At 37.2% G+C, this 10065-nt stretch overlaps 1 protein-coding gene across 2 annotated transcripts; it reads left to right on the top strand.

The window, feature by feature from the left end:
* The first annotated feature begins 24 nt into the window (after positions 1–24).
* On the top strand, positions 25–3837 carry LOC108985371 (transcription termination factor MTERF5, chloroplastic-like). 2 transcript variants are annotated; one of them, XM_035692495.1, is made up of 4 exons: positions 25–453; positions 1090–1139; positions 1290–1508; positions 1619–3837. In XM_035692495.1, exons 1-4 carry the CDS (start codon positions 380–382, stop codon positions 2752–2754), a joined length of 1479 nt encoding a protein of 492 aa, XP_035548388.1. In that variant the 5' UTR covers positions 25–379; the 3' UTR covers positions 2755–3837. The 2 variants fall into 2 exon arrangements, with proteins under 2 accessions (XP_035548388.1, XP_035548389.1); XM_035692496.1 differs by having other exon boundaries at positions 26–453; positions 1293–1508.
* The last annotated feature ends 6228 nt before the right edge of the window (positions 3838–10065 follow it).

Here is a 10065-nt window from a genome sequence, read left to right on the forward strand (position 1 = left end):
CATAGGCCCGTCACTTGCCAAAAAAAAAATTCGCTGGCCCATCACCCATCGGCCATCAGAAACCGGATAAAATAAGTATACAGATTAAAGACCGACAGTGTTTCTTTTTCGTCTTGATTCTTAACTTCTTCGTTGAAGTCTGTGTGTAATTGATGTCTGAATACGAATTGATCGTATGCTTGGTTCAAATTTTTTTTTTTTTTCCCATGTTTATCCTGATTTCCTTTTCTCCTTGACCACAGAAGATGTCTCAGATTCTTTCATTTGGCTTAACCACGTCCGAGACCCGCTCTTTTGTCATCTCTCTTTAATTCTCGGTTCCAACACTCTTCTTTCGACCGAGATTTTTCTTTCATTTTTTTGATAGAAAAAAACAAAAATGAGAGCTTTCTGTGCAATCGGCTCTGGCCAGCAGATCCCATGTCTGTCAAAAGGACTTCTCACTACCCGGAGGTTGCCTCTTTGCATTTCATTGCTTGATTTGTTTATGTACTTTGTGATTTCTTTGCTATACTTATGCATACTTGTACCTGTTGTGTGATTCGCACATTTGAATATTACGGTGTTGCTTTTGAGGTGAAATTGATAATTTTGTTGAACCATTCTCATGTGTTAGGAGTGAGTTAGGGATTGGGTGGCAGGACAGCCAAGAAATTAATTTTCTTGCTGATGAAAGGGAATTTTCTGATTTTTTTTCGAAACAAAGGGTCTTGAGATGGGGTGGGAATGCGGGTGAAGTCTGGAGATACTATAGGAAAGGAATGGAAGTGAGTGAACGTGTATTAATATAATGATGTTCTGAGGGAGTAAAGAAAGCCAAAGATGTTATTTGCGAGAGATCAAGTGATGCACTGACTTGTAGATGCATATGAATCCCACAGAGAGAGATTGTATTCGTTCAGGATCCATGCCGTCAAATTTCATATAGTGGAGTGACTCAATTTTGTAAATGCATGTGGTAGTTGTAGTAGCTGAAGCTGCAGTGCCCGTACCCTACTCTGGCCCTCCCCATTTTTTATTTTTTAGTTTTCTTTTCTCTTTCACCGTTAAGGAAGAAAAGAGTTTTGATTTTTGTTTTATCTTGTTCAGGACTCGACTTTGTTTTCCCGAAAGACTCTTCTTTTGCCAAGCAAAGTCCGGTAAGAAATTTATTTGACACTTCTTTCATGTGGCTTTAGCACTTCTATGTCCACTTCCACATTGAACCAAAAGATTTGGGCATTTGCATTATATTTATCTTTCTCTTTTAGGATGTTAACCTCTTATTTATTTATTTTTTTATGTCATAGCAGATGATTCTGGGATAGATGGATCATTCAGCTTTGAAGCGCTACCTACTACCCTGTTAGCTGCAGAAAAAGAAGAAGCCAAAGCTGTTTTGACCTTGTTCTTAAGGAAAAAAGGTTTGAGCAATGCAGTTGCGGCAAGAACTGTCAACAAGTCAGACATTTTTATTGACCACCTTATCTTGAGGCTGCATTCTATACATAAGTCTCGGTATCTTGTAGGTTCGAATTCAACATATTACTTCTTATATTGAGCAACAGTTAAGTTTGTTAACCTAGTATCTTTGATTTCAAATTGACCTCTTGCCAATCAAATTTGCTTGACATGGCAGGACGTGAGCTCACAACTCTTGAGATCAGAGATGTTCTTATTCCTTACCTTGAAACCCTTGCCGAAGAGCATGAGAACCATATGGTAGATGTAGTGGAAAACTTTCCAAATCCACCTGTTAAAGAAAAAACGGCTGTGCCTATTTCTCAGCCCAATCCAACCCTAGACTCCAAAAGGCTAAAGGCCTTATCTCGAGTGAGTGAGATAGGCCCAGCTGGGAAACTCCGCCCTCACATTCTCTATCTCATAGAACTTGGCATGGATCTTGAGCAGATCAAGGCAATTACACGAAGATTCCCAGCTTTTGCCTACTATAGCTTGGAAGGGAAAATTAAGCCAGTGGTTGAGTTTCTTCTTGATCTCGGTGTGCCAAAATCTGATATTCCCACCATCATTAACAAAAGACCTCAGTTGTGTGGAATCAGTCTCTCTGAAAATCTTATACCGACCATGACATTCTTGGAGAATTTGGGTGTCGACAAGAAACAGTGGGCAGAAGTGATACACCGCTGTCCACCTCTTCTCACTTACAGCAGGCAGAAGATGAAGTCCACTGTTGAATTTCTTTATGAGATGGGCCTCTCAGCAGATAGAATTGGGAAGATTCTGACACGCAGCCCAAACATAATTAGTTACAGTGTGGAGGACAAGTTACGACCAACTGCAGAGTATTTCCATTCTTTGGGGGTGGATGTTTCTGTTCTTATCCATCGTTGTCCACAGATTTTTGGTCTTAGCATTGAGGCAAATTTGAAGCCCTTGACAGAGTTCTTCTTGGGTAAGGGATACAGTATTGAGGATGTTGGGACCATGATTTCAAGATATGGAGCCTTATATTCCTTTAGCTTGTCGGAGAATGTGATACCAAAATGGGAGTTCTTTTTGACCATGGATTATTCAAAATCTGAGCTGGTGAAATTTCCACAATATTTTGGTTATAGTTTGGAAGAGAGGATTAAACCAAGGTTTGCACGTGTGAAGGAGTGCGGGGTTTCAGTCTTGCTGAACCAGGTGCTGTCACTGTCGTATAGTAATTTTGAGAAGGCTTTGAATAAGAAGATGAAGAAAATGCTTTCTGACAAGGATGAGTTGCAGGCTTGCAGCAGCGATGGCCTTCAACAAGACGATGAACAGTGAAACTTGTGAGCAGATTTATAGCAGCACACAATTTCAATTTTCGAGAGCGCAATTTCCAGGTCAGAAACGAAGTTTAATGTGGGCATCAGAATCAATTTCCATGGGGCTCTCTTATCTCTTCCTTCTTCAAGCTCAGATTATAAAAGAAGGAATTGAGAAAAAAGTATCAGCGACAATTGGTTTTATTATGGGAAAGCTCATTATGTTCATATTGATCTATTATGTGTCTCCGCATTTAGCGTTGGGTAGACCTCATACAAAAACTGGACTAGCTCTACCTTTTATTTCATTTCTTCTGAAGGATTGTTTTATTGGATTAGTTGGGATCATGTAACTGAATATACAGCTGCATTTGCGAACTTTGGACATTTCAATGCTTGGGTGAGCTTTAATAAGGTTTCAGAACATATTTTGGTGCCCAATGCAGCATGCAGAAGGGATGAAGACGCATTTAGCAATTACCATCCCTGGTGAGCTCGTTTTCCACAGACAATTTCCTGCTTGATGATCCTTCATATTGACAAGGTTTTCTCATTTCCATTACACGATGATGAGGAGGCATTAGGAAAGTGCTTGTGGAAGCAGGATTATTGTTATTGAAGAGTATGTTCTCAATTACATACGTGAGAACACTGATTCATTGAGTGCTGATATTTTGTAATCCTTTCCTTTGCTTTTGCTTCTGTTTGGCATTTATGTTTCTTCCGGGGATGGAGTCTAGTTCTGCATCTCTAGTATTTGTGTTCCCAAAGCGGTCCTTTGTTGCTCAAAAAAAGGTGATTATTCTGCTTTCATTAGAGTGGACTGATTCAGTAACATGCAACAATTGGTATAAAATTCCGATGCAGTGGAGAAAATGTAGACCACTCGATATCTATCTATTCTGACATGATTTTGCACTCTTGGATATCGTTTTGTAATGTCATAGAAACGGTGTCATCTGCTGAAAAACACCATTGTAAGATACATGACAGAAAAACTGTAGAAGAAGAGATGGGCCTTGTGAAACTTAAAAAAAAAAAATACTGAAAAATCTAGTTTGTTTGCTATGGAAATGGTACTGTAGATGCAGGTTTACGCCAAGAAAAATTGTATTCATCATTTCTATACGTCATTTTTTTTTTTTAATTTGTTTTTGGTTTTGGTTTTATTCTTCTTAAGCTTGTTGAATTCTTCTACTCATCGTCCATATATTATATATTTGGTAAGAAAAACAAAGGATGGTGTGTAGCGTGTGAGAATGATGAATATAATTTTTCTATTTAAAATATAGGAGAACAACTTGGGAAGTCGTTGAACAATGAAAAATGCTTAATACAGTCGTCTCGTGCAAGCGTGGGGAAACTGCTTCCTACGTGGAAAATGAAGTCAAAACGATTCGTTTAAGCCAACTTTGCTCTCCCTCCCTCAGTTTGATCTCCCACCGAAGCCACCCTCGAACCTTCCCTCCCTTCCTCTACCTTGAACCAGTCTTCTTCTTCGCATGACAGCTCTTACCTCTCCTTCCCTTCGTCTTCCTACGATCGTCTACCCAAGATCTCGGCGTTCGCCCTTCTTCACGTATAGATCTGTTGACTTGGAGTGTTTTTGTCACCCTTCTTCCCCCCATTCTCCGATTTCTTTGGACTTAAAACTTTTTTGGTGATCTCTATTTGCTTGTTGCTACTCCTCTTCATCCTACCGCTTGCTATGGCGTCACCATGATTTATTTTATTTTTTTATTTATTTTGGGCTTATCTAATTCAGACATGATGATACATAGGATTTAGGGCTTTTGGTGTTTTGGGTTTTTTTTTTTTTTTTTTCAATGAAAGAAACCATATCAGTGGGAATATAGATCTTCCATTTTCTTAAGGAGTGTAGCGAAGAAAATCCTATTGCAGGTTGGGTTTGCTTTACAAAGAGATCGGCAGAGCATGGGTAGAAGGTATGTGGAAGTTTCAGATGCAAGAGGTAGGATTACTACAGTGTTGTTGTAGTTCCCACATGAAGACCAGACGAAGACTTTGTCCTTCGACTTGCTCCCACACGAAGACCAACGAACAAACAAAACAGATGGCACCACTCCCACACGAAGACGAAGACGAGGCAAAAACGAGATTTGCAGTTCTTCAAATGCAGATGAAGATGCTTAGCTTTTGGGGTTTTTTTGTTTTAAATTGACGTGGCAATTAAAAAATATTATTTTAAATACCGACTGCGCCGTTTGCAAATGCCGACTGTATCTAGAAGAATTGTTTTAGTTTTGGGTCACGGACGAGGGCACCAAGTTGTGGGTTGATGCGGCTCTGTAACTTACCAAAAAAGGAACAAACTTATTTAATTTTCCGACTTTTTGTTTTCCTTTCCCTTCACTTATTAAGTACCTTTGTTTGGCCCAATTTTCGGATTTTCTCAGGTTTCATCAGTTTTTTCAGGTTGATGCGTACTCTACACTTGTCACTATTTTCATGCATATAGACTAAATTGCATGCACTTTTTAATGCTTGGAGTATGTATCTTCGCATGCCACTGCTTTCTTAGCTCACACAAAAAAGAAAAAGACTACTACTTACATGCATTAAATATTTAGAGTTGACATGTTCTTGCTTGAAGCTTTTATATTACAACATCTTCCTATCAGTCATAAAATCATAAAAAAAATAGAAAGAAGAGATGAATATCATTTGTGTATTTTGCTGCAAAAAATCCCTACAGAAACAAATACAACTAAAAAAGTGTATTGGCCATGTCCATTACAAATACAATTAAAAAGTGCATTGGCCATTTCCATTACATACTGCAATAACTAATTAAACAATAAGTGGCAGAGGCCATATCCATTACAAATACAATTAAAGAAAAATTTACTGCTCAGGTTCACAAAAATTCGATGAAGCATCCTGATGTAGACAATATCAATACCCAATAAAAGAGAATCATTCAACGTATAAACCCAACTGAATTATCTAAACTGACACATTGGAAACAAAGAAAGCAAGTGTTTCAAATACCCAATATCAAGGATTAAGGGTTAGAAGAGCAACTTACAATTGTGATCCATCCAATATCAAGGATTAATTGTAAGGATGCAAGGATTAATTTGAAAATCTTAGTGCCTTGTCAATATTACTATTAAAATCTGAAAAGTGCAGAAATATTACGCTTTCTTGACTCCTAATGATTGATTCTCAGAACTAGGTTCCACTAATGTCATCATCCAAGTTGTCTTGAATAGACTGTTGATAAATAACAAAAAAAAATATATATATATATAACAATTCAAATATAAATATAACAAAATTAATATACCTACACATGTCTAACATTAGACATATCTATCTTTGATGGGCCAAATAAATTCCTGCACGTGTGAGATACTGGTGTATCTCCTCCATCTCTCTAATAAAGAAGTAACAAAACCCATTTGTCAGTGTTTTCATTAATAAAATAACCCGCATAAACATGTATATCTTAAATTAATTAATGTGCACTTGTTTACGTTTTTCCTTGACTGGTGGATTCTTCGTCTTCGCTTTTAACTTTTTGCATGTCTTTCTCCATTCTAGATGCTCTTCTCAGAGATGGGGGCTCTGTCTTTTCCTCTCACAACTAGTGGACTGAGTACAGGCTGTGAACTACCACATGTAGTTGTGTCATGCGTCGTACGACCAATATTGGAACCCATGAGGGTCATCGATGGGGATTCTTGATCGTCACGATACAAGTCAATCATTGCATACAACTTATGTGCTGCATCCTCAATATGTTTTTTCTAACCCGCATCATGAGTAATAATCTGATAACAAATATTCAATAAACTTGAATATTTGTTAGCATCTGCTCGATGATCCCTTGCATCATAGTTGCTGTGGATTAACGTATATCTCCTATTGAGATCCTTCCTCCATCGATCTAAAATATAATTCTCTGGCAAAGATTTTATGTCGTTACATTTGCAAAACGGCCAAAATATGCCTGCACAATATACCTCTCATCTAAAATAACTCACATGAACACTTTGCAAATGCATCTTCCTCACTAAATTCCATTGAATGTGTAACTAGCTTAGTGAACTCCTACACGAACTTCATCCTCTACTCGATAGGTCTTAACTGCACCATCTCTCTCTCTTAAGTAACACCAAATCTAAGTCAATAATGCCGGTAAGTTGTTGCTGAACTTCCCTGAATTTAGAATTTGTGTACAAATCTTAAAATTTCTTTTCAATTGGAGATCTATATATGCATGAAATAGTGACGTTAAATGAGTGGAAGTCCGCGCTATTTTCTTTTTCAACACATTGTTGAACTGGTCAACAAACTCTTTCAAGCTTGTCATAGCATGAACATAACTGTAAAAAAAAGCATTCATGCTCTCGCTCTGCTGCGTTGTACTCATTCCAATCCAAAAATACTCCTTCAAGAATGTCGGTACCCAATGCTCACACTCAGCATATAAACTTTGCAGCCATGCATTCTCTTGGAAATTGTACTTGTCAATCAACTAATCCCAACACCTATCAAACTCTTCAACACTTTGGGTGTTATACATACACTTCATTAACGCATTCTTCATCCCAATTTTATAGGAACCAAAAGAGTCAAGTTTTTCGGGGACTTTCTTTAGTATATGTCACAGGCAAAATCTATGTCGGGTCTCTGGAAAGACAATATCAATTGCATTTTTCATCGCTTTGTCCTAATCTATGATAATAGCTTTTGGAGCTAGACCATCCATACACTTTAACCTGGTCTGGAATAACCACACAAACGTCTCCGTATCCTCACTCGAAATCAATCCTACTCCTAACAAAATTGGCTGGTCGTGGTGGTTTATACCAACAAATAGTGCAAATGGCATCCCATATCTATTCTTCAAATACGTGGTGTCTAATGTGACCATATCACCGAAATACCGATATGATGTCCTACTATGGGGGTTTGCCCAAAAGACATTCTTTAGCCTCTTGTCATCATCCAAATCCATCAATGCAAAGAAACCCGAATTTTTGTACTACATCTTACAAAAATAGTCTCGAAGAGCTCCAACACCACCTTACCTAAGTTGTAGATGTCTTGCATTGTCGATATAATTACGACAATTGTTTTTCAAAAATGGGAGGTTCTCGAATCTTTTAGTGCCAATGACAAGAGATCCAAAACTCTTATTCATTTAGATGCCAGCCAAATCATTCATATCTATGACTCTTTTACAGAGTCGCTCACTTCTCTATTACATCGAAAGAAGCGAGATTTATTTGGACTAAGGCCGTGATTATAGATATTATGAACTGTTGTCAAACGGAACATTCCATCAACTTTTAAGGCATTAATCTTTACCTTAAATTCTGTTTTTCTTGTCAGACGTGGTTTGACGACATTCAACTTTCTATTTCGGGCCTTCCCACCACGGGCACAACCAAGATTAGCATATCTAAAAGTCTCATCATCTCCCTTCTCAGTCCTTCTTGTCATCACCTCAAACCCGCATTTCTTAGCATACTGCTTATAATAATTCATTAATTCTTCAAAAGAATTAAACTCCATCCCCGACTTTGGCTCCTCAATCATATCACTACCAACTTCATCTGACTGCCTAGGTGTCCCGACAATGCCATCCCCGGCTTCCCGTGAATCTGGTCTATCTTCTTTGCTTTCTTTAACTTTGGAAGGGTACATAGAATATCAGTTTTCCTACAGTCGGGTGTTTCCTCTATATCAACGTTTCCGCTCGTTGCATCACCACTTGAATGTTGTATCCCAACTTGAATGTTGCTTAGATATTGGTAGACATCTGAATATGGTGGAAAAGCCGATGACCACGTAGGAAGTGGTCCATAGTTAAGATTGTAATTAATGAAATTTGGAAAATTTGATGGAGGATTTGAGGTAGATGAGTGTTCTTTTCCTTTTCCTATGCTGATCATGGATGAACTGCATGTGCAATGATGCCAGTCAAGATTAGTTGAGATTGCTTAAATACTATGAAAAACTTCTTCAAAAGATATGTATATATGTATTTATATATATATATATAAATACATATATACATATTATATATATCTGTACACACACATGCATAGTGTGATTTTGATTATCAAGACATAATAGGAAATTGAAAACATAGATGGATCTTAGGAAAGATAATTAAGCAGTATCAACATAACCACTACATCAAAGTATAATCAATGTGCATGTCGGTTGTCAAAGCTAATTGTAACTTAGGGTCCAGGTCTATTGCAAAAATGTTGTGTAGAATTAATGTAAATACCTAAAATTACTGAAATGGGTATCTTATGCATTGATGGATAATATTATTTTGTTCGGGGACTAATCAATAAACTCCCAAGGGGATCAGTTCTCGAACTGATAGAAGGAATCCAAAACCCATGGAAAGCAGTTCAAGAATAAATCAATGTCTTAAAATTGATGATCACAACTGGATGCCCATAAACTTTTCAATCAATGTTTGAACATTTGCTTTTTTCAACTAGAGTAGACTAGGAAAAGTATTCCAGGAGTTCACAACCAGATTTCCATCCCAATAGTATTAACAATAATATTAAAAGAATGGATATGATTAACAATAATATTAACAATGTTAAAGAAATGTCAGCCAACTCAACCTTTGACAAAAAGGTGACTAGGTTTATCTAGAATGGAAATTTGAATATGATTGATGGTAAGATTTTCTATAAAAGATTGCTGCATGTTTACTCCATCAATTAATATCTAGAGGAGTGTATCTCCACATATGTTACGTTCTATATGACAGAGAAGGCATGGAGAATGATGCTATTTCCTCTTTAAAACATGATGGAGATGCTGCTATGTTCCGTGAATCCCAAGATGAGACAATTTTGATTTGCATCATAAATTATAGAATGGAACTCACTCAGCATTTGATAATATGAGTAAGATTAATGTTTGGAAGTTCATGGACAAAAGTATATTATAGAACAACTTTTATATGAAGAAAATATCCATGGAGAGAAGAACTGCAAAATAAATCAATATAGCTACTACATTGTGCAAGTAAGTGAGAGACACAACCAAGACAAAGTGAAATCAATTCTAGAGGAACTGCAAAACCAAAACACAAGCATTGTTGTTACAAACTACTGGGAGACTTTAGCAATGATATGGTCCAACAAAAATGTTCATAATCAAAACAAAAAGCCCTACTTTCTCGCAGGAATTTAATATCTCTCTCTCTCTCTCTCTTTGTTCTTTTATTTTCATACACAGAAGTGGTAATATAAAAGGTAAAACAAAAGACCAAACGATGCTCATACCCAGCACGAGCATAACCTCTCTTTCAGAAATTGAC

Source organism: Juglans regia, chromosome 7 (genome assembly GCF_001411555.2).
Source record: "Juglans regia cultivar Chandler chromosome 7, Walnut 2.0, whole genome shotgun sequence".
Classification (NCBI taxonomy): domain Eukaryota; kingdom Viridiplantae; phylum Streptophyta; class Magnoliopsida; order Fagales; family Juglandaceae; genus Juglans; species Juglans regia.